The sequence below is a fragment of the Anser anser genome (genome assembly GCF_964211835.1).
Source record: "Anser anser genome assembly, chromosome: 2".
Classification (NCBI taxonomy): domain Eukaryota; kingdom Metazoa; phylum Chordata; class Aves; order Anseriformes; family Anatidae; genus Anser; species Anser anser.
In genome coordinates this window covers 116,645,902-116,670,187 of record NC_139721.1, presented here as the reverse complement: position 1 = coordinate 116,670,187, position 24,286 = coordinate 116,645,902, and the positions used below count along the sequence as shown (strand labels likewise).

Sequence of the window (24,286 nt, the reverse complement as noted above, 5' to 3'; positions counted from 1 at the left end):
TAAAAGGTCAAAGAACTTGTCAAACATTCTGCTTGTCTGACCAAGAACGTTTCCAGCAGCTGGAAACACCTTTGTTCTACCTCTGGTTCCTGCTGCAGACTCAAACCGGGAGCTCAGCCAGCCTTCAGCTCCTGTGAAGAAGAGTTCTATGTTTGCTTAACACAATCATGAGCATCCGGAATGGCAGAAACGCAGAAAATGTTTTATAGAAATAATTTATTATACCCACCATTAGTACCAAAATTTGTAAGCCCTTTTTTGGTCTGTTCCCCCCCCCCCCCCCCCGCTTTTTTTTGCCCCAAAAGAAACCATCAGGTTTTACATTTTTCCTCTTCTAAGTCCATTGCTACGTGCAAATGTAACAGCATTCTCATCGACTGCTGTTTTTCCCACAACACACAGATAAGAGGTGAACTAAGCACCTCACAAAGTATTTCTTAACTGCTATTACACAGTGGTGTCTCTAAACCAAATCCATAATAGTTATCATAACATTATGGAGACAAAATATTTTTTTGAAGAAGTTCTTGCAACAGTTTTGGATGGTACCAGTAACCAAAGCAATCTTTCCTATGAGCATTCCTGTAAACTTATTTTAATCTCAGGACAAATTAGAAGTGGTACTCCAAGCTTTTAATTTTCATGGTAAGAATGAAAAAATATAAATATGAATATAAAAGGTACAAGTTAAAAACACTGAATTTTCTCAGCGTATCCTGGATCGCTTGACTCTGCTCATTTCCCCCGGTGCTTTTCTTTTCTGGGATAATCCAGTCCCAAGTTCTTTGTTGTTCTGAACATAAGATTCAGCTTCTGGCAGGCAGTAAGACTCCATCGGGGGAGGTGGCTCCTTCAATAAAGGAAGGGAGAAAGAGAAGCGGCTTAGCTCAAGGAGAAGCTTCTGAGAAGAAAGAAACAGCTCATTTGTTTTCTAAGTTTTAGAGTAATAAAACGAACATTGCACACCTACATTTTGAATATTTTGCAAGCTCCTTACCCTGCAACAGATCTGACTGCCAGCACTGGAACAAGTCATGTTACAGCACGACTTGTTAAAATTTGCAGCCACGGATCGCAACACTCAGCACAGGCATTTGTGGCCATAACTGCTGGCAAAGAGGCTCGTTGCCAACACAGCAGCAGCCACGTCTGGAGGCTCCAAGTGACCTGGCTTGTTAGAGGTGAGGGGCCTGACCCGTCCCTCCTGAGAGCGCCCCGGGCGCGCACACCTGGATGAGGTAGTCGGCGATGTACTCTGGCTTCAAGCAGTTCACTCCCTGGGCTGCGGCCTCAGCTACGTTCACCCGGGAGTCGTCTGGCTTCAGCTTACTGAAGTCAGCAAAGAGATGAGTCGCTTCTTTGAAGAAAGTTGCAGAATGACCAGAAAACACCTACCAATTAAAACACAAAAGACAAAAACTTTTTTTTTTGTGTTTCCTCCCCAAGATGCATGCAGGTCATGACCTATAAATTCACAGTCACCAAGTTAAGTAGCAAACCAATGCGAAACTAAATACCATTTACCGTGCATCCTGTGCCATCGTGTGTGTACCTTTCAAGAAGGCTGATCCTCATTACCAGAGCCAGGGCCAGAAATTCTGTCCTCACTTCCCACCAGCACTGCTGACTCGTGTGACCTCAGACAAGCTATCCTGCCTGACTGCGTGCAACGTGGAGATGACAGCTTCCTTCCTCCCACCCTTCCACCATGTCTCAACTATCACGTCTCAGCAATTTGGGGTGAGTCCTCTAACTAACACACACAGTGCCCAGCACAACATTTAAGAAATGTTACTAATATCGTAAAAACAAAAGAGAGAAGAACGTCCTTATTTTTTCCAAAAACAAAGCTGAAACAAACAAAAATACATACTTTTGCTCCTCCTGACTGAAGAAGGCGTCGGAATCCTGCTTCCTTGGTCTGATCAACATTCAGGATCACTTTCCAGCCACTGAAGGCTCCCTAGATAAGAAACTCAATTTACTACAGAAGTACACACTTAGGGGATCCATAATTTATCTCTTTCAGGAATATCCATCAGATGAAGATTTTCTATCACCTGGTTTCGTCTTTCTTAAATATAAAAAGCAGGGAAAAAAAACCCAACACAACTATTACTAATAGCTGTCGAGCCAGCCCCACACACTCCAGCAGCTTGCCACCAAGCCCTTTCACCCACATAGCGAGAGGGGCAAACCAGCCTATTAAAAAAAGCACTTGGCAACGAGTATTTTTTCCAGAACAGACACTGATTTACAAGAACACATTTTAAGAAAAACAACTACTGAAAACAACATTTTTAACCTCTACTCTGTGCACTATATTATGTGCTCATTTATACTAAAAGCACCTGTGGCCAACGGGGTTTCCAAATAGGCAAGTGGCACAGAGGGTTTGTTACAAGCACTCGTTTTAAAAAGGTTATTATAAAATACATTCAAGTCAAGCGTTACGCTGATGCAACTGACACAGCAGCAGCATTTCTACCTTTCACTGAACACTTCAATTTCTGGTTTGAGAGAGTAGTTTAAAAGGTTTGTGGAGCTCAAGTCCCACTTTCAAAAATCTCTCTGAAATGCCGCGGAACTTGCACTGTAAAAATCACAGCAGGTGCTTTTGGAAAAGAGAAAACTCGTGCCTTGTTTGCAGTGCAGTAGAACACTCATTGCTAGAGCTATGGAAACGCTGTCCGGAGAGCTGTGTTCACCTACGTGGCACAGCACAGCATTTCTAACTGTCACTGCCAGTACCGGCTGTGGTTTCCTTTTAAGACCAAGTTGGGTCCCCAGTCAGAGCTCTGAAGCACAAACGACGGCACGTTGATGGCTGACGGACGTTTACGTACGTTAGTATGTATGTGTCTAGCTTTCCAAAAAAAGGAACGACGGCTCAGGAACAGATAAGGACCTAATATTAATATATTAGCACAAAAAGCTTTTTAAAAAACAAAATTACTTAACTAGGAATATATCCAGCTAAGCCATTTTGTTCTTAATGAGATGACAGATGAACTTTCTCTGCCAATGAAGTTCTGGTGACAACCACTGGCCTGGCCACCCACACTGTACAGCTTACACTCAACAAATATCTAAATACCTCAGCAGTACCAGTTTCTTGCCTTCCTTTATGAATTTTTTTCCTCCATCTCATGGCCGCGAGTGCTAGTTTCTTCTGGTTTACATTGATTCCAGACAAAACATTAAGTATGGAATTATTTCCCCACTCATAATCTTCTTCCTAGAACAATCACAAGCTTGAATTACAAAGTAGTCCTCCCAACTTTAGTATTTTTTTCCCCGATGGTGAAGAAAAACAAATAAAAAACAACAATGTCCAAAAAAAAAAATCCCAACCCACGGTAATTTTGTAGATCAATTTTATCTGGGAAAGTAGCATTAGTTTAAATTCGATATGGCTCTTAATGGCACATAAGTATCTTTTCCATGCATAAAAACTGCCCCCTGTTTTAAATCAACTCGTGTTTTCTCTGACATCAGTTCACACCATACACAACCAGATTCCTTTTGTGGCTATCAACAGTGGAATCCAATACAACTCACTATTCTGGACACCATCGGCTACATTCTTACAGTACCTTCCAAAAGAATTCAAGTTGGTTTTGATATGTAAAGATATGATCCAGTCCCAGGCACTGTTTAAGTTAGTCTGGACAATGTGAAAATACTGCCAGACAGGGGAGAACTGCGAATTGTTAGGGAGGTGAGGAGTTGGAAGAGAGTGTCCAAGGGGTTTAAGTACACGGTTATAGAGTTGGAATCTTCAAAACTTACATTCATTTATTGAAATAAATCAAGATTTAACTCCTGGTACAATGAGATCCACATGACCTCAGCTGGTACCAGTGAAAATTTACCAAAAGGTACTCAAGCTTCAATTTTCAGAAGTAATTATAAATATTTATTTTGTACTAGACCAGGACAAGTTTTTGTCTGGGACTAGTTTTCAGAGAAAAGCTTGCCAAATGTTTCTCAGACAAGGCTTGGGCACCCCAAATTGCTATTTGCCTTTCAGAGGTTAGGTCCTATCCCAGTAAGGTAAAACAAAACAAAACACATGAGAAGAAGTGCAACATATTAATTTCTCAGTAAGGTTACATGCCTGCACAAAGCGGCCAGCTCCTCGACACGCCTCCAGGTAGGAACGATGAAGCACCCACTTCCCAGCTGCCATCGAGGCCAGGAATTTTTCATTTCGAAGAGGATGGCCCACGATGATGTGTGTGCAACTTGGATCAAAGCACTGCTTCTCAAGTACTATTCCACCTTGGAATTGAGGAATGAATTTGATTCAAGTTATTTAAGGGTCAGGCTGTACCACGGAAAGGATCGCTCAAAGTGAGAATTGTATGAATTTAAATAAAAATACAGTTAACTCAAATTTACACGGATAACCACAATCTAAGCGACATGGGCAGAAGCTGCCAAAGAAGGAGAAGCAGGCAGAAAGAGGGGCTCTGATAAAAAGAAAGTGCCAATGTAACACAGACAGGAATGAGACACCAGAGGAGGGCAGATCCTAAACACCCCCAACAAGAAGAATGAGGCTGTTGTGGCGACAGCTAAAAGAAACAGCAATGGTTTTGTCTCCTGCAGTTTTATGGCAAAGCTGATCACTCACATAATAACAATATATTCAAGGAATTGCTCACAAGCACAGAAAACCATAAATCTGAGGCCTCAAATCTGATGAGTCATTAACAGAAGCCCTTTCTTTTTCCAGAGAGCCACAGCTGACCAGCTTACAGACACACACTATTCTGTGCATTTCCCAAGTATCTGGTACCTAATTCCTCAATCAGGTGGCAGTAATCAAATCTTTCTTGTGGATTAAGAGAAGACAGCTGAAATTTACGGTGTTTTTCTGGTTCTTCATCAGCCTTCTCATCTTCCGTGACGGCCTGAAAAAACAATAATAGATTTTGAAAATATGACAAAGACTATGCTGACAGCTGACTGTATCTCTGCCAACCACTCTGGGTTATTTTTGTATTTCCTTTTAGCCAGGAAAAGAAGAACCAAACCTGTCAATCACTTGACAAAAGCTGGATCTCATCAAATCGACATTAGGCTCCTGCTTAACATCCTCTTGGCTCCCCCTTTCTTCAGGGCACAACTGAACCGATCTGTCCTAAAAACTAATCCTTCATTCAGGTTCACTGGATGCCAAGTTGAACGCAGCCATCGCCCACCTATCGCACTGCTTCCTCCATTCAGGCTTTCTGCAACTTCCAGGTTCTTCATGCGTTTCCACCACAGCTCATTTAACAGGGCACTTCGTGCCTCTGATGCTCAAAGTCTGGCTGTCGTGACACATGGCAAGCAAAGAACTAAAGTCATTTTCCCAGCGCCTTCCAAGTTCACTATAACACACGGAATTTTTAAACCAGTTTTTCGGCAGGGGAGGGGGATGGACACAAGCCACATACTTGTTTTGTACTTCAGCATGAATTCCAGATACTACCAAGGAAACAAAGGCCTAACCTTTTTTCCGTCATCCTAACATGGCTGGAGGAGTTCCGGGTAACGCACACAGCCCACCTCAGCGTTCCACCAGCAACTATTTTGCTAACATAACAAAAAGTTTCATTTGTCTGGACAAGTGAGCTTTATGTATTCAAACAACCATCATTTGTTCAAAATCTTGGAGAAAGGGGGACATAAAGAGAACTGCACAGAAGTAATCCTCTACAAGATTTTAAATTCAGATATTCACAGTCAGGTTCAAATTTTCTTAAAGTATAGTTATATCTCTGAAAGCACCTGTCCTTATAAGCATTTCTTCATAAGACAAACCTTTTCTTTGGGCTGGGGTGCCACAGCAGGGTTAGCCAGGGGGAAAGCAATGCTGGGAGCCTGTGGAGTGGGGATCAGGTTATCTTTAATGGGTGTTTCAGGATCTCTATGTACAGGATTCTTTACACCTTCCATTAAATCTCCATCCTCACCCTCAGGAACAGCTGTGAAAGTAAAATATTGTTACATGACTTGTCTTTGGCTGAATATAACTATGGACAAAGTCAAAAAAAATAGTTATCCTAAATGGCCCAAACCCAGCTGCTGCTACAACACGCACAGTTATATGACAACACAGCCTTTCTTAAAAGATGCTCTTCTTTATGCCACAAACCACTGATTGCAATATTGCAGACTCATGTCCCCAGATGCTTGTTTTGAAAAGAAAGCCTCAAAAGGCCTAATTTCCTTGGCTAAACTACATTGATTCAGTTAAAACAAAGATCAATTGACTGTATTTAGCTAATTTTCTTTAACCTCCTCCAGGACAGTGTCAGTTTTCAGGCAGCCTGTTACTGTAAGAAGAATCTCCACAAAGTAGATTGGGGCAAGGGGGGCGGCAGCAGGGAAAAAAATAAGTGATTGTACTCTCTCTCAAGGAGGCAGAAGTGGGAAGAAAGCAAACACACGTATGGTTTTTCACCTGTTTTGCTTTAGTCCTAGCAGTAGACTAAAGATTTCAAAACTTATAGGAGAGACATCTTGACTGAATCTTGACCTAATCATATTCATAAATGGCTCTGAGACACCTCTTTGGGGTGGCTCATGGGTATCATCATCCTGTATCCCCACTCTTCACCTACTATTATTTCCATGACAATTAAAAAGACTCTGCTACTAGCATTTCCATTTGCATTCCACTGTATCTACCTGACTTGTTACCTGGAAACCAGATGGGGTTCCAAATAAAAATACAAGAGAGATTTCCTAAAATTGATCCAGGCTATTTTTTAAACAAGTGCTGCCCTGGTGTTTGACCACAAATGGCAAATGGGTAGGAAAGCTTTTCTTTAAGAAACAGCAACATGTAACAGAGCTCAGAGATGTAAAATTGTATCTTAGTCATCAAGAAATACCAACAGTGCTCACTTTCCACTGTTCTTAAAGTAGAATCCAAACGCTGCCATATTTTAAAAGCCCCAGAGATCAGCCTGATGCATGGTACAAAGAAAAAGAAAATTTTATTTGTGATTTTACCTATACCAGCAATCTCTGAATCACCTATGGATCCTTTGAAGGCAGACTCATCCACGTTCTTATTGACGTCACTCTGAACTTGCTCTGGGTACTGGGAAGGACTGTTAGGCCACTGAAAGTTGCTGACAAGTCTCGCTCTCTCTTCCCTTGCAGTAGGATCGTCCCAGATGATCTGCTCACTCTGGGAAGGCTCTGTGTTTATATCCGTAAGTGCTTGACGGGACTGCCTGAGGTAAAAAGCATAGATACTTCAAATATTTGTTTGTTTTACAGAAGACTACCATCCTAGAAGGTAATGTGTTAGGATTACATCAACTGCAGCATCCAAATGGCTTTATTAGAAAGCATGGACAGAAAATGAGAAAGCTTCAATATAAAAACAACTCTGGCAGCCTAGCTTTGTGTGTCTAAGTGTCAGTGCAGCTGAAAAAAGTCAGCCAAAACATAAGTAGGAGATTTTTTTATTACATGTCATGCTGCTAAATTATTCCATAATCAGTGTACTTCACTCTTTACTGAACCTATTAATTTGCAAATAAATACCAAGCTAAATGGAATAATTTGCAAGGTTTCAATTAATCTCTCACTGTAGCTCAGCTCTGTTAGAGCTCAAATCCTATTCACTGTGATTTAGAGAGAAAAGAAAAAGAGGAGCAATATTCCTGCAAAGCGCTTCTGTGAGGAACTTCTATTTGTATATGACCTACGTACTGAAATACTGTGACACTGTTTTCTTAAAAAAAATATCTCTAAGAACATTAATCCGAAGAAAAAGAAATCAGCAAAATTCAATTCAAAACTAAAAAGCAATCATTCTACTATTGCTTGAAAAGTAAAACATACTCACTTACGGGTAATCTTAAGATTAATATAATATTCTGAGTCTGTCTAGCAGGTCTTGTTAAAGACGCTGAATTACAAGAGAATCAACTGAAGTACATCCGTAGAGAAAGACGTCTGAAAACCCTGCAGACCTATGTTTCAGTGACTGTCTGAGCATGAGTACGGAGGACAAAATAAGGTGCTTCAAAATGCAAATCAATACCTTAGAGCTTCCAAAACCCTACTGCGGCCATTTCGAATAGACCGCGTGCTATCGGGAGTAGCTGGAGAACCATCGAAACTGCTCCTCGAAAGGGATCCTCTTTGTCCTTGTGGTTTCACTATTGATGTGGCAGACATGATCTCCTGCAGCTGCCTCTGGAAGTTCTCCCTCATTTCTAGTGCTTGGGTCAAAACTTCAAGAGAATGAACAAAGCCCATAGGATCAGGGATGTTATATTGCAACAGGTGAGAAGTACAGAAATTCAAGTAAATTTCCCTCCCCCACAACAAGATGCAGACAATATATTAAGGAGGGAAAAAAGTATCTAGGAAAATGATGCATGCCCCAAGTCACCTATTTCTAGACACAAGCAGGAATTCCATTTGGATACCTTCTGAAATTGCTCACGTGACCTAGCTTACATCCACAATTCTCTTGTAACACATTTCTGTATATCACACAAAAATGTATAGTCTAAAATACTTATTTGTCACATTAAAATCAAACTTCAGTGTTTTAAAAACTAAGAAACAGCAACCAGGTTATTTTATTATGGATGATCACAATTTTCTTATGGCCCAATAAAATCTTTAAACCAGACAGCAAAGCATGTCCCTCATCTCCAGCAACAATGAGGGCTAGCTGTATTTGACTGGTATATAAATACGGTACCTAAAGCTTCCAGATCTTAACATTCAGCACTATAAAAAGCTTATACTGGCAGTTGACATTCTGCAACTATTTTGAAAGCAGGGATTTTTATTTACCTCCTTTGGATTCACTTGTTACAATTTGTTCTTCCCCTGTACAAACTGTTTCCTTTATTTGGTCAGTAGTGACATCATCCTCAGCATCATCTTCATCCACTGGAATAATCTAAAACCAATGAAGACAAGTAGAATTCTCAAACGCCAAAATTTTTGCTTTTTACCCTTGTTCAACACTTGCACAAATTCTGAAGATTAATAATCTTGCTTTAGAATAAGCTAAACTTTCTGCCACCACAATGACAGTACGACAGTGAACAACAGCATCAATGGCAACACCTGCTCTGCAGTCTAAACGTCTGCTAGGTTGAGTTTATGCCTTGAATCTCTTATTCATTTACAAGAGAAAGCAAAGAACAGACTACATTATTTCAAATTTGGAAAGCACATCTAACCCTGAAGTGTCTGGGTTTCCCTCCACCGCCTTAGAAGAGGATTACAAATGCAGGAAAAACCTGAAAGATCCTCTGCAGTAGCTACTATTAATTACTACCTAAACCTGATTCAGAGCACCACTAAGCATCAACTTTATTTACTTCATTAAACGTAACAATTAAGTGAACTGAATCCCCATGGTGTCATAGAACATGAATTTATATCACACACTATACCTCATTTTCTTCTGCTGGTTTTCCAGTTGATGGAAGCTTACCCGAGGAGGAAAGCCTGACATCCTGCACTGCACTGATGTCCAGACTCATTTTGGGATTGTAGGTGTGAGGAAAGAGAGATTCGGGAAGCCGTTTATATTCTTGGGCACTCTGTAACAACATCAGTTAACATATGAAAGATGAGAAACTGGTTGAAAAATAAGAGAAGTCCCACATCTAAGCATGGGAAAAGCATAACAAAAGCATCACTGAAAAAGTAGTTTTCACAAGAGAAAAATGTAGCTCTCATTCTGAGGAACATGTAGCAGAATTGGTGAATGGAAGAGAATTTCTTTTCCCCTCATGGAGAACAAGGTAAAAGTACACTGGTGAAAACTGTTCTATTTATAAATTCAAAGTGGAACAGAAAGCATCAATTCCTATGTATGTTCCATGTAAATTTAAACAGAAAAGCAATTGCCATCTAACTAGTTTTAAGCCTCCGTTTCCCTTTACTTTTAGTAAGGGAACAAAGCAAGTTCCATACCTCTAAAAGCCAGTGTTCCGAAACAATATGTATTCCCCGTTCTTTAACGGATCTATACTCCTTGTTGTTATCATTTTGCCCTCCCTTGTAGATGAAGTGTGTTACTGATTCATCAAAACACCACCTAGAAAGGAAAATGAAATGCAACTTGAGGATATAATTTGCTACCAGAAAGGATCAGAAACCAACCCCAGAAATTTTCCTGTCCTTTGCTCATGATAAAATACTATTTTGCTTATTTTGTTATGCCTAAATAAATAATGAGCTCACTTGGTTCACCAAAAAAAGACAGCAATGAGTTTCAGGATAGAACAGCTTCAGTTTCTTCTGAAAATATTCCTGAAGTAAACAAAAGTCAGTCTGAGAAAGGTATGAAAGAGGGTTTGTTTTTCTTGTTTTTCTTTTTATTTAAGTAAATGAACTTCCAAATCAGTTTCTAAAAAGAACGTATGACATAGTATTAGAGCTTTTCTCTTCACTGATGCACTGAGCTGCAATTGAAATGCTAATTCTTGAAGCTCAAAATAAATAATTTTATACTGATAAAAATTCCAAAGCTATTTCCATTAGAATATAAAAATATATGAATATTAATTATATCTACAATATATAATCATAATATATTGTATTATATTAATATATTATAATATAAAATGATATAAAATATACTAAATATTAATTTTAAGCTCCTACCAGATAAGGGCAATTTCATCATCCACATTGTGAATGAAAACTTTTAGAGAAGTCAGTAATAAAATACATAAACAGGGTTTAGCAAGACCAAAATTGTCTTAAATCACAGCAGTTATTTTGTAGTTCCTCTTAGTGACAACCTATTTTAGTTAAGCATGGCAAACTTTCTGTTCTTAGAAATGCCTACATCTGTAAAATAATTAGTTTTGAACCAAAGATCAGATTCAAAATCCAAAATATATATTTTAAACTAGTCAAAAGCTGAAAAACTTTCAGAGACTTTGGGAAAAAAAAAAAAAAGAGAGAACGAAAGAACATTTTCCTGTGCTTTTAGATCTCAGGACAGTCTTTCCAAGGCAGACTTATCAGGAACACAGAGACAGTAGAAAAAGATTGCAACAGAAATCATCTAAGATAGTGAAACCTAAAGTTCAGCTATAGCAAAAGGTCATGTAGATACGAAAATTATAATGCCAAGACTCATACTTATTAGAATTCCTAACAGTGCAGAAGCTTAGAAGCTGTTTACATCAGCTGATACCTGTACTCTGCGCCAAGAGAAGCTGCTACCGCATTCAGTTCACTTTGCTTCTTACTAAGCTTTTTACTAACACAGATAACAACATCAGCTAGAGGCTTGGGCTCTTCTTCCTGGTCAAGGAGGAGAAAAAAACAGAGTCATGTTTAGAAGGTTTCTGTATCAATAACAACAATATTTAAATATTTAGTGTAATATGTGATAACATATACACTAACAAGAAAGATAAACATATTTTTTCTGTATTTGCTACTCCCAATCCCCATGGTCAAGAGAGCACTACTATCATTCCAAACACTAGGAATCCAAAGACAAAAGATTTACTCCCAGCCAGCCTCCCCAAACCATATTGTTCTCCTTTCATCACAGACTGAGCACTTCCAGTTCAATGAAATTAGGGAATTATCAAACCTGATGCCACAACATATTTCACTGTATCGGAATGAAAAAGAGCAAAATAAAGAACTACAAAATAGTAAGTGACAGCCTTCCCTTGTTGAACACCATTAGCTTTCTTGCCCCTCCTTTTACTGTGTACTCCCATGGTAAGTAGTACAAGCATTTTTCTCCTGCTCCTTTTTCTGTTTTCTCTCATTAGGGGAGATTAGAACAGAACTCTGAACTTTAGTCCAAAACAGAGCATTTGATCATCTGGAGCCTAGGAATTCAAGTGTGATAAAATCCTCCTACCCTACTATTACCAAAATTAAATTGGTACAGATTTATACACCATGCTACTTAGCAACTACTTAGTACTTGGGTAGTGTACAGGCAGAGGAAAAAGATTTGAAATTCTTTGCCTTCTAGCATTTCCTACCGCTTCTGGCTGTGCAGCCTTCAACTGAGGGCTGGCAGTAAAAGCTTCTGTATTCCGTGTGCTGTTTGCCAGTGCCAATTTCAAGTTCCTGCCAATGACTTCAGAGAGAGGTGTGCTCAGCTTCCTGCTTTTTTGACCAAGACCTCCTGGAGTTTCCAAAGCCGCCAGAGCATCCTACCAAAAAAGGAAGTAACCGACTGACTTTCATAAACACATTACAACCAATAATTTCACTCAAGTGCAAATTTCATAAATATAGTAGTAAGATCTCATACTCATAAACCAGGACCACGTACTACAGTAGTAGTAAGCAAGTGCATATAGAGTACCATTGCACAAAAACAGTACAAAATATGCAGACTCTAAGATTAGGATTAAGTAAAACAGAAAGATTAGTGATCTCCTTTTTCATTGCTATCAATAAAAACTGCCTTTAATGGAAAAACCAGCAGCCAAACCCAGGTATTCTTAATCCCAAGCCAATGCTTTAATTTACTAACATTCGTATGCAACTTCTTGGCTAAGGGAGGTATGTGACTCCCCCTGAACTTTTAAAACACCAAGCTCTTTTTTTCTATACGAAGAATTTTAACCTAAGGTATCTTGCTTTTGAAAGTTATCAATGTAGTAAACTATTAGATTTCAAAAAGCAGAGTAGTAGTTCATGAAACAGAATTAACTCAGAAGAACATTGGATAATTCCAGTTTTGTAATGTTTTGTTCTGTTGGGGGAGGGGTGTGTGCATGCATAAAACCCCAACAACTTTGCAGGAATTCAGTGAATTCACCTTTTACTGAAGGCCTTGAAGACAAAAACAAACCTGAAGACTTCCCAAGAGCACTCAGCTCACTCAAGAGTTATTCCAGCACAGACACTCCCAAGTGTCAGAGGCTTCTTTGTTTTGTTTTAAGGCTAGTAGTTTTTCATGGTTTTCAGAACGAGACAAGGAACCCGAAGACCCAGTCCATTTTTCTACTTGCAGTAACAGCTTTATAGCCATTATATTGATACTTTTTACCATAATAATTTCAAAGTAACATTTCATCACTGAACAAGTAACCATTTTTCAGTATCTGGAGGAAAACATGCTGTGAGATGTAGAACACATAAGATGCAATAGGCACAAAGGAGCTTTGTTAAGAACATTACAACATCTACTACACAATAGATTTTATCCACAGGTCATTAACTAGAAATGCATGTAAATAAATAACGCCATTTTTCCTCACTTTATTCAAAATGGAAGGGCTGCATGCGAACAGCTTAAAGAGGCCCAAGATCAAGTTTCTGTTTTCTTTTTAAGTTTATGCATATTTTTTACCCTACTGGCTCTACTGACTTAAAAAACTTGCAAAGAACATTACCTTTACATCAAAAGAAGGCTTGAATAACTTGTCTTTGGAAAGGAACTTTGATGGTGTGTCAAGGTGTAAAGACGGTTCTTTTTGTGGCAGTCCCCCTTGTGCATGAGGGCTTGTGGTCTTCCCAATGTGATGAGAGATCACAGCTTGGAAAGCTTTACTCTGGAACCTGTTGATATCAAGAGGGGTCACAGGTGCTTTTTTTCCAGCTTCAAGCAGATAAGTAGGTCGTTCTGGAGAATCAGGAGATTTAATAGTTGCCGGTGTCTTGTCGTTAAGTTGAGTAACGGAACTCTCCTTATCTTTAAAAGAAACAAAGCAAACACAAACATGCAATCTGATTTTTCTTTCAAACACAGATCTCATATACATTTCTTTAAATAGCAACTTCATTCACCTAACCTTTCTTCCCATACTCCCTTAGCTTGCTAATAACCAACCTTCAGCATCTGCATTTTCAACCAAGAACTTGCTCTCATCTGCTCTCTTTCCTGTCCTTGCAGACTGCAAAAGCCAAGCTACGGTGACTGCAGGCAAATTCCATTTCTTTGCAGCCTCGTACTTGGAACCATTCGGCTCTTTCGCCACGAGATGTGTGCTGGCGAACATCCCCTTTTTTGCATTGGCTTTTCGCACAAAGAATTCCTGGACTCTAAAATTAGATTAATAAAACATTTCTTTAGTCATAACAAGGTTAACCTAGGGAAAGTTTATAGTACTGTAAAACACATTCAAGCAAGTGAAGGGGAACCAGTAGAATTACCTAAGGCCATCCACTTAGCATGTACACTTCATGTAATGGGCCTAAGATTTTTCTGCAAGATTAACAGGATAGGCTGGATTCCCTTCTGGAGCCGAAAAACATCGTTTCCAAATGAACCACAGTTTTCATATTACAATTTTTCCTCTATCATGAAGGACCCAATTTTGCAAGACAGAAGGACTGAGAACTCACCAGCAAACACTTCAGTTCAAACAGACTACGAATCAGATCAAATGATATTCTGTTATGAGAATATACATTTTTGCCACTCCCAGACTGAAAATGGTTTTGTTAATGCTTCTCAAAGCTCCTGATGGACTGTAAGCAAGTAATTCACCATTCTAAGAAACGATGCACTGTCACTGGTTATGAGGCTGGACCAGATATTACTGAAGAAGAGGAACAACAGGCTGCTCCTGGACTCTGAAGAGCAATTCAGAAGGCCCAATACCCAAAAAACTGTCCTTTTTGTCAGCAAATATGAGAAACATGAGACTCAGGGGATTCTGATAGAAATTAGTCTCTGTGAAAATAGACTAAACTTCTCTAAAGGAGAGGGAAATAAAGAACTGCATATTAATGCCTCATAGCTTCAGCAATGTAAATTAACAGAGTCCGAAAGAGCTTTACACCGTAATTTTTTAGCCCTATAAAAGAAGAAATTAAATGTATGAAGGATTTCATCACATTGGCTGCCTAAGAACAGGAAGTAGCAGTAACAGGAGACATACCTTGCTCCTAGCAGTCCTGCCAGATAAGCTAGAGAATCTCTCTCTGCACCAGTGAACTGGCTAAAAGAAAGAACACAGTCCACCAAGGGAGTAACTCCTTCCATTACTGGGACTGGTGTGAAAAGTGGATTGGACTGAGGATCTAAAAGGACCTGCTCTTCCACACATGTTACCTTAAAAAAAAAAAAAAAAAAAAGATGATTGAGATAAAAATGCAAATCAAGCCAAATAGATAGCAAACAGCAATATCTCAGGAACTGTACAATAGCATTTATGGACTCAGTAACAAGCAAACCTGCTTCCATTCTTGTGCTTGAGACAAATTATTTCACAAGCTATCATTCTCTTCTAGATAATTTTAGTTTTGCCAGGTTTGACTAACTTAGACATTTTTCAGAACTTTTCAGTTACTACTCTTCCAACTCTGGAGACTCCCTTGAAGTAATTCAACATGATCTGATGGTCTGCATAGATTCACTTCAGTTATCTAGTAGTAAAAACTACTAACAGCAGCTAGTCTAGATCATGTGCTCCCTCTTGGTAAATGGATTTAATGTTTTTTTGACCTTGAGTTATAACGATGACTTGCTCTCTGCCACATCAGAAAGCTGTGGAAATCATGTAACAAGAAACAGTAAGCACAAAGATATCAAATGAAACCATTATTAGTCAACATTTCATCTACAAATTCATTATTTAGAGAAAATACTGGTAGAATCTCATACGTAAAGCCTTTGAGTTGTGACAACAAACTCTTATTTAGCAAAACTGCAGAAAACAAAATCAAACAAGTGAAAGATACCTTAAATATGCAAAGGCGTTAAAGCCTTTTATTTAGCACATTTCCAATATCATAAGGCCAATTTCTCAGTTCCTTATTTGCATTAAGCCATCAGTAACTCTGCTTTCTGACAAGACTTATTTCTAATACATTCTGCTCAATCACTGAACTGAAAAGTTAACTCCCTTACCAGCCACGTATTGGTGACAACATCACCAACGGTTGACTTCACAGAACATCCCAATAAAGGCACCACAGCATAGTCTGCAATGGTTCTGCTTTGCGGTGGCACAATTTTCCCAGCATTCTCCTTTATAATATCTGCAATGCAGGACTCATCTTCTTCACCAAAACCCAGAAGAAGAAATCTCTTTCTGGCAAATAAGCCTCCTTCAACCAGTGCAGAAGGCTCTCCCAAAGAACCATTACAGACAGAAGAATTATTCTCTTCTTGAACGGTCACATGAGTAACATCATTAAAGCTACCAGATGTAAGTTTCTCAGCTTCAGCTGGAAGAGAAAAAAAGAAAAAGTTGTTTGACAGGAACACCAAAGGTGATTCAATGGCTTCACGGAGAAGTAGTAGCATTCTGCTGTCTTCCATCAGGTTTAAATTATAAAATGCTCCATATGGTCCTGTTTAAATTTCATTTTTAAAATACAATACAGAAGTTAACACACTAGATGCAACTAGATTTTTAAAAAGTAAATGCTGCAAAACTCAAATTCGACTCACAAGCTGTCTATGGCGTGCTGGGCCTAGAACCTACCTAACGCAGAATCATTATTTAGATATTGAGACAAGAAGTCATCTTCCGCAGCTCGCCGGTGCTTTATAACATTCACAGTTTCTTTCTTCAAAAGACTGTTGTTTTTGGGAAAAATTGACTTCACGCCAGGTTGCTCCAAAATCGGATTCTCTAACGGCTGGTAGTTGAGAGGGATATATTGCTCCACTGGACACAGATAACCTTTAGTAAATGACTCCAGCAACCACTTTGCTGTCACTACATGAGGCCTATAAAATAAAGTGTTATACAAATAAGTTACAGCAGGTTTCGAAACCGTGATTTTTCTTTCCCACTCTGCAAACCACTGGTGTGTATACACACACATACATATATGCATCTGAAGTCTGTAACTCCAATACTAAGCAAGTATTGTGCACCTTACAGACCTTAAGGGTTCTTAATTCTCCCAGTCTGCAAACAGAGAGCTTCGTACTTACTCTCCTACAATGTAAATTTTATCTGCCCACTGCTGGGTTGCCAAATCCTTCTTCCTCAATATATTAATACATCAATGCCTCTTTTTCACCAATAAGAATGCTTGTTTTCTATTTACTGAGGTTACCCATGGCTATCCAAAACATAGCATATTCAAGAGCACATGAGGATGTCGTTGTGAATACCAGTTGTGATTCTTCCTAAACAGTTGTCTTAAACAAGGCTTTCAAAGCGATACGTATTTTCTTGTTTACAAGGCGGTGGGATAAAGAAAACAAGGAAGAAACAGACAATAGGCAATGTAATTATAAGAACCTGTGAAGTGTCTTGTCCAAGAAGTGTTTCAGTTCATTATTATTTTCCCCCAGAATGACATGGGTAACATCTTCATTAAGCTGATCAAATCGAACACCACCACCGCAGTTAATAAGCCTTCTCATCTTGTCCAACTTCCTGCCGCTGAAGCCACATAGATAGATCTACAACGAGAACACAGAAACAAAAAAAGGCCTTTGACAAAAGACCAAAAAAAAAGGAAAAAAAATTGTGGTAGGATTTTTTTTGTATAATTTGTTACAACTGCTGTAGAACATAAGTGGTACAGTTTCTGAGAAGCGGCAAAAAAGAAATTAAGCAGTAACTGGAGCAGTAATCTTTACATGCTATTTTAGCAAAGTTTGGTTATTTACTAATGGAATGAACCTCCAGCCTAAAGTTAAATATGGAAGTTGTATAACAAAAAAAATTTAAATCAAGAAACACTGTACACCAGTTCTAGAACCTGATCACTACAGTATTTAAATACATATGTCTATAAATATGTATATATTTAATACAATTAATTTATTTCATATACACATGACATGCAAGCTACAGTGTACGGACACAAAATAAACATGGCATTCGTGGCTGATAAAAAGAAAACATCTACTCTAGCAGAACTGTCAGCACCTCAGCGTAGTTTGCTTCCACAGAGTAACACCGAACATTTCAAAACACAGATTGTTAAACATACTCGACAGCCATCTAATAAATCTTCAGGGGCTTGAAAAGAACTTATGTCCAAGTTTTCCAGCTCATCAGGAGGAGGATCCAGTCTGCTGCTCATAGCAGAACTACAAGCAGTTTCATTAACACCGCTCAAATTGATATTGGAAATGTGGCTGACGTCCGAAAAGTTATGAGCTTTAGTAGAAATAAAAGAAGATGCATTAGTTTTCGCTCCTCTCTTTCCACTATTTAACTGAACAAAATATGAAACTGACATGTATGATTTTGTTGTGCTAAAAGGAAATGTGAAGTCTAAAAAAGGAAATGTGAAGTCTAAAAAAGGAAACAAAGTCTAAAAAAAGGGAAAAAAGGAAAAATATAAAATAAAAAAATATATAAAAATAAAGGAAAAATAAAGGAAAAAAAGAAATATAAAGTCTAAAAGGAAATATGAAGTCTAAAAGTAACAGGCTAAGTAAAAAAAAAAAAAACACAAATACTTGAAAATCAGCATTTGTTTTCCCTCTAAGGCTGTTCTAAGGTTTAATTCATAACTGACACTTGATTTAAATTACAAGTGTTGGAACAGTCCTGTTGATTTATTTTTTTGTAGGACAGAGTTACACACCGTTGATTCTTAAGCAGACAGGTACACCTAATTCAAATTGACTGTTTAAACAATTATTCACTTTTAAGTCTACAGATGTTGGAATATACAATGTATATAAAAGTAATCTGTTGTGTTTTAAGGATAAACAAAGCAGAAACCAAACCTTCCAAACATTATCATTGCAAAAGTAGGCAGCATCCTACTAATTCAAAACCGTTCTTCCTTCTGACTACTATAAATATTTCCTACTTTAATGCATCTTAAAAAGTCTTACTTACTGTCAGGTTTGCTGGCATGACTCGTAGGCGTTGAGGTACTGGGGGTGTTACTTAATTTTGATCTGCCTTCTATTTTATACATTGTCTCATCCTGACAGAAACCTTTCTCAATACTGTCAGAAAACCACTGCACGGACACACAATGCACATTCCATTTTTTGGCACATTCATACTTCTGACCTTTCAAATTTAAATAAAAGAAAAAGACACAAGTTATTAACAAACCAATGCTTCCAAGAGTGATTGCTGAAAGACGGATTGACATTAAAATTTTAAAACTCAAATAAGTGATTTCAAGGTGCAAGCTGTGTTACCTTGAACTCATCTCATGAGCTATTTACTCTCCTTTATTTAAAGTTGGAGAAAAACAAAACAAAACAAAAACCTCTCATTGATGGCTAGTCATGGGTACAGCATCACAGGGCACCATCCTACAACTTTAAGCAGCCAAGCCTGAAGAAGCCCTCTGCAGCCCTTTAGTCCCAGGTTCCACCACTCACAACACTGCTAACAGTATGTCATCTTGCCAGACACTTGACAAAACCCACCTACAAGATGTTTTCAGTAACACTGCTGTAACAACTGCAAAAAAAGAAGCTGTAAACTGCAGACAGCACCTGCACATACAAATACAAAGAAATCAGACATAACTGTCTTGTCTCCAAATTCTCATTCTACTAGGCTATGAAATAAGCAGCTTCTCATTCTTCTCACAACAAAACGACAAACAAGAGGGAAGGAAGGATCTTCACACAGTGTCCAGAAGGTACAAACAATAGTTAAAAATAATGAATCCACAATCTAATTTCAATCAGTGTATAAATTAAGTCCCATCCTACTCTCCCCAAAAACTTAAGTTTTTTTTTTTTTATTCTTCCCTTCCCTCTAGGATTCTCCCCTTCCCTTCCATTCAGTTCTCTCAGGGTCTCTGTTTTCTTCTTTTGTTCTCCTTTTGTATGCCTTCAGAGCGAAGCCAGTGTTCCTGTGTTACTTTTCTCATCAACACTATTCCCCTGTACAGAAGCAGTAAGACTACCACTGAAGCAGACACAGAATGTTTAAACTCTTATGCATATTTACACTACTTCAATTCAAAAAGGGAAAATAATATTTTCTCTAGGTTCTACCTTTTGGCTCTTGAACTATGAGGTGAGTACATTCATTCATCTTGAGCTGTCCCGTGTACTGCCCGCCATGTTCAGCCGTGAGGCGCTGGACTTCCTTGCGGTCCAAGCTACTTAAGCCAGTTACACAAATTGTACAGCCAAGAAATATAGGACAAGCGTAGTCTTCCATGTTAACATCGGTGTATCTCATCATGCTAAAGGAGTGAAAAGGAGAAAAAAAACATTTTTTCATCCAAGTAAAATTAATTGGTAAAAGAAAGAAGTGTGTTTCACCTTAAGAATTACCAGTCCTCAGCACAAAGTATGTTTTTGTTTGTTTTACCTTTGCTGAGATTTATCCCACAGTGTCTTAACCCAAGAGGGAAGCAGAATAGGTTTTTTCAGAGATGCAGCTACTAAGTATTTCTTGCTGCCAACTTCTCCAGCTATAAGATGAGTTACTGACACGTTGAGGTCTCTGTACACACGTCCGCCCATCATCTGCACATATTTATGAACTTCTTCCTGAGTGAGGAAAAAAAGAAATAAAGAAAATCACCAAGAAATAAAAAAAAAAGGAACTTACATCACACTCAGGTTTGCCTTAAAAACAAATTTCAGTTCTGTGTGGTTTCTCCTAACAAAAAACTCACAATGTATACGCATAAAGAAGCAATCAAAAATATCAAATATAAATTCAGTTTTACTTACATTTATGGTAAGATGAATATATAATACATATCCTTAATAAAGATGTTACAATCATACCGTATCAGGAAAAAAAAATTGTACTGATGCTTGTTCTTTTAGGTAGCATAAATTAGAAAGAGATGTTGGAATAATTAAAAGAAAACATTTAAGATAAACTATGTACACCACAGCTGGCTGAATGCTTAATGTTTACCACGTAGTTTGAGAAACCAAAAATACAGCATGTTGTCTGTAGCATGCTAGCTGGAGACAAACTAGCAAGCTAAGTGACCTACCTCTTCAGCTAATAAAATTCTCCAAACATACGTTTACTCCCATGTTAGTGATGTCTTACACTTTTATATAATACTATCCATGTACATGCATAGATACACCACTGCATACATATTTGTACACTACATACTTACGGGAAGACATCCTCTTTCTCCATAGAATTATACAATTCTTTACATAAACTATACTCTACAAACTATAGAAAGACTAGACACGTATACACACAGGCACAGTTACACTTGGTATATATACTGTGACTGATGCCTTAGTAATAAGCCATCTGAAACAAATGTCACAGAAAAGTCAGCTAAACAATCCATCATGTATAACGCATTACCCTAACATCTTTTTCAAGGCTGGTACAGGATATTGTTACGTCAGCCATGGTCATGTTGTACACAGGATACTCCGCTCTTGGGACACACCGCTGGGACTGCATACAGTACAGGACCACCTGTGGTCCAACAATTCTACAGCCAAGCTGCAATGAAATAACAAGAACAGAAAATGAGGAAAATGAGCAGAAGGTACACTGGTGCAGGGAAGGTTTTCTTTGTCCCTGAATCCTGAGGGACAAAACAAGGCCCTTGCCTGTCCTCCTCTAGCATCACCAGATAGCTGACAGTTCTGCTTCACTTTCTGCTGGGGATTTTCAGTACAATCCTCTTAGGTTTTCTGGCCTTGATAAAAGCAACGAATGCTACATCTAGCATGTCACAGAATTCCAGATAGTCTGTCTTTGTCTGCTGGACAATTCCTCGCAGGTCACACAAACTCATGTTACTTAGAAGACAGAAAGAGAGAGCCAGCTCACTGACTCCAGCAGAACCAGAACGAATCATACTATTTATTTTTCCACTTGCTTCAAGATAATCCTTATCTGCTCACCTTCTTCGTCCCTAAATACAGCATGCAGTGAAGTTTTAAAGTTTTTACTGTGAATACTGAATACTACTACATTTAGTGCGAGAAGAAAGAACATGCAGAGTATAAGCATGGCCATGAGTGCTCCTAGAAAAGACATAAGCTGATATAAGCAAGTTGATGGGTAGCATACCTTTTTGAGATGATTGAAAACATCGCCTCTAAAAGGATCACAAATATAAAGGGATTTATCATTTTCTTTTATGTTGAGTGCTGTTTCTTCTTCAAGGATCTGGAGATGTTCTTCTGACTGAAATTCTTTTATAGACTGCAGGAAAACAGTTCATATAACTACATGTATTTAATTGACAAACCACAGCTAGTTAATCCTGTGGAAGCTATAAAAGCACATCTACCTGAAACAGCTCACAAAGAAGCTACCCTGGCAAGAGTATACTGGCAGAACAGGGAGCTAAAATATCAAATGGGTCCTCAACACCCCCCAACTTTCCACAATCGTCAGACTTAAACATTCAACATACAAACTTTCAGGACATGAGCTTGTCATACAGCACCTTCAGCTCCCTCCAACCTCCCAAGGCGGAAAAAACAAGAACAAAAGCACACTATTCTCATTAAGACTTTAGGAGCCTGGATGAGTGACCAGCATCCAGACCTTCCTGGTCTACATGTCACTTCACTAAATGTCTACAGGCTTTGAATCACAGAATGGCTCAGGTTGTAAAGGACCTTAATTAAAGACCACCTAACTCCAACCCCCCTGTCATAGGCAGGGATGCCACCTGCTGCACAGGGTTGGCCAAGGCCCCATCCAGCCTGGCCTTGAGCACCTCCAGGGATGGCGCATCCACAGCTTCTCTGGGCAGCTTGTCCCAGTGCCTCACCACTCTTACAGTAAAGAATTTCCTCCTAATGTCTAGTCTAAATCTATCCTCTTTTAGTTTAAGTCCATTCCCCCTTGTCCTATCATTATGTCCTATCATCACCCCCAAATGTGAATGCTCAATTTCTCATTGAAATGAGATTTAGCTGTTGTTCAAGGAGCGATCTGCCCCACAAAATTAAAGCAGCCCCGTTACAGACACAGCTTTACCTCCAGACCCACACCGCACACCTCAGCCCGCCCCGGAGCCACCTAACCGGCCCTGAGGGGGCCGCCCAGGCCACTTACCTCGAGAGCTTTCCAAAAGCACCCCGAGCTGCCGGGAGACCTGACGAACCTCACGCAGAACGGCTCCTTGCCTCCTGTCATCCTCCACCTGAGCACCAAGACCCGGTGAGACCCCCGGCTGCCCCCTCACCTCACCCCCGCACCCCTCGGACCCTCCCCTCCCCTCCCCTCCCCTCACGCCCCAGCCCCGGCCCCTCACGCACCCGCCGCCGGCGGGAAAGCGGCGGCCTCGCACTGCGCAGGCGCGGGGGAGGAGCCGGGGGGGGGGCGAGGGTCGCCCCGCTGCCGTCATGGCAGGGCGGGCGGGACGCGCGCAGCCGTGTGGGGAGTAACGGCCGCGCTAGCGCCGCCCTGGGGCGGGGTGTCCCTCCTCTCCCGTCACACAGTCACGGGATGGCCGGGGTGGGGAGGGAGCTCTGGAGATCGTCCAGTCCAACCCCAGTGCCGAGCAGGGTCACCTAGAGCACTCTGTGCAGGATGGCGTCCAGGCGGGTTTTGGATATCTCCAGAGAAGGAGACTCCACAGCCTCTCTGGGCAACCTGTGCCAGTGCTCTGTCACCATCACAGTAGAGAAGTGCCCCCTCATACCCAGCCGGCACCTCCTGTGTTTCAGTTTGTGCCTGTTGCCTCTTACCCTGTCGCTGGGCGCAACTGAAAAGAGACCGGCTCCATCCTCTCGACACCCTCCCCTCAGATATTTACATACATTAATGAGGTCTCCCCTCAGTCTTCTCTTTTCCAGGCTAAACGGGCCCAGTTTCCTCAGCCTGTCCTCATATGACAGGTGCTCCAGTCCTCTCATCATCTTTGTAGCCCTCCTCTGGACTCGCTCCAGGAGCTCCATGTCCCTCTTGCACTGAGGAGCCCAGAATTGGACACAATACTCCAGGTGTGGCAGCTGCTGCTGACACAGGAGGGGACAAGGAAGGCTGGGTCCGAGCCCTGGTGCTCCCCACCTCCAGAACATACTCTTCCCCCCTAAACCCTTAAGTTTATTAAGGGGGTTCACTTGGAATAGGTTTGGGGTAGTGGTGTTGCCAACTTCTGATGGGGTGCATGGGGTATATCACAGCTGGCAGGGTCTGGGGGAGGCTTGGAAGTGTGATCATCCCGATCCCAGCTAAATTTCAACCCTTCTGTAGACAGTAGAGGAGAGCCATTTTATTTTTGTGACTTCCAGGCTATGCATAGGAAAGCAAAAGGCAGTCCTTCCACAGCAGCTGGCTGGAATCGGATACGAGCACATGCAAAACTTGTGCAGGAACTAAAACGAGCCTTGCCTCTCCCATACCATGCTATCGCACCTGCCTGACTCATTAAAAGCAGACAACACCCAATGAATCAATGGACCTCCGTTCTTCCTTGCCATTCCTGTTCTCCAAGGCTTGCT

At 40.0% G+C, this 24,286-nt stretch overlaps 1 protein-coding gene across 4 annotated transcripts; it reads right to left on the bottom strand.

The window, feature by feature from the left end:
* Positions 1-520: 520 nt before the first annotated feature.
* Positions 521-23,207, bottom strand: TOPBP1 (DNA topoisomerase II binding protein 1). 4 transcript variants are annotated; one of them, XM_083825015.1, is made up of 28 exons: positions 23,099-23,206; positions 22,896-22,983; positions 21,897-22,031; positions 21,177-21,320; positions 20,199-20,380; positions 19,877-20,070; positions 18,750-18,929; positions 17,887-18,056; positions 17,187-17,350; positions 16,416-16,663; positions 15,836-16,155; positions 14,865-15,037; positions 13,811-14,022; positions 13,374-13,672; positions 12,009-12,182; positions 11,195-11,304; positions 9,961-10,084; positions 9,435-9,584; positions 8,824-8,932; positions 8,057-8,249; positions 7,012-7,238; positions 5,815-5,978; positions 4,805-4,919; positions 4,076-4,284; positions 3,098-3,238; positions 1,874-1,963; positions 1,230-1,391; positions 521-850 (listed from the first exon to the last, which is right to left on the bottom strand). In XM_083825015.1, exons 1-28 carry the CDS (start codon positions 23,185-23,187, stop codon positions 707-709), a joined length of 4,710 nt encoding a protein of 1,569 aa, XP_083681141.1. In that variant the 5' UTR covers positions 23,188-23,206; the 3' UTR covers positions 521-706. The 4 variants fall into 4 exon arrangements, 3 of the variants coding, with proteins under 3 accessions (XP_083681141.1, XP_083681140.1, XP_083681139.1); XM_083825014.1 differs by lacking the exons at positions 521-850; positions 1,230-1,391; positions 1,874-1,963 and having other exon boundaries at positions 3,100-3,234; positions 4,117-4,284; positions 7,036-7,238; positions 23,099-23,207; XM_083825013.1 differs by lacking the exons at positions 521-850; positions 1,230-1,391; positions 1,874-1,963 and having other exon boundaries at positions 3,100-3,234; positions 4,117-4,284.
* Between the last annotated feature and the right edge of the window lie 1,079 nt (positions 23,208-24,286).

What these genes read in the sequence shown, in the direction of transcription:
- TOPBP1 (XM_083825015.1), bottom strand. Translation starts at nt 23,187, where the DNA reads ATGACGGCAGCGGGGCGACCCTCGCCCCCCCCCCGGCTCCTCCCCCGC. An exon ending in TTTTCAATCATCTCAAAAAG is followed by an intron (nt 21,321 to 21,896) that starts GTATGCTACCCA and finishes ATTTCATTGCAG; the next exon opens with CTTGGCTGTAGAATTGTTGG. An exon ending in TCGCCGACTACCTCATCCAG is followed by an intron (nt 851 to 1,229) that starts GTGTGCGCGCCC and finishes CCTTTATTGAAG; the next exon opens with GAGCCACCTCCCCCGATGGA.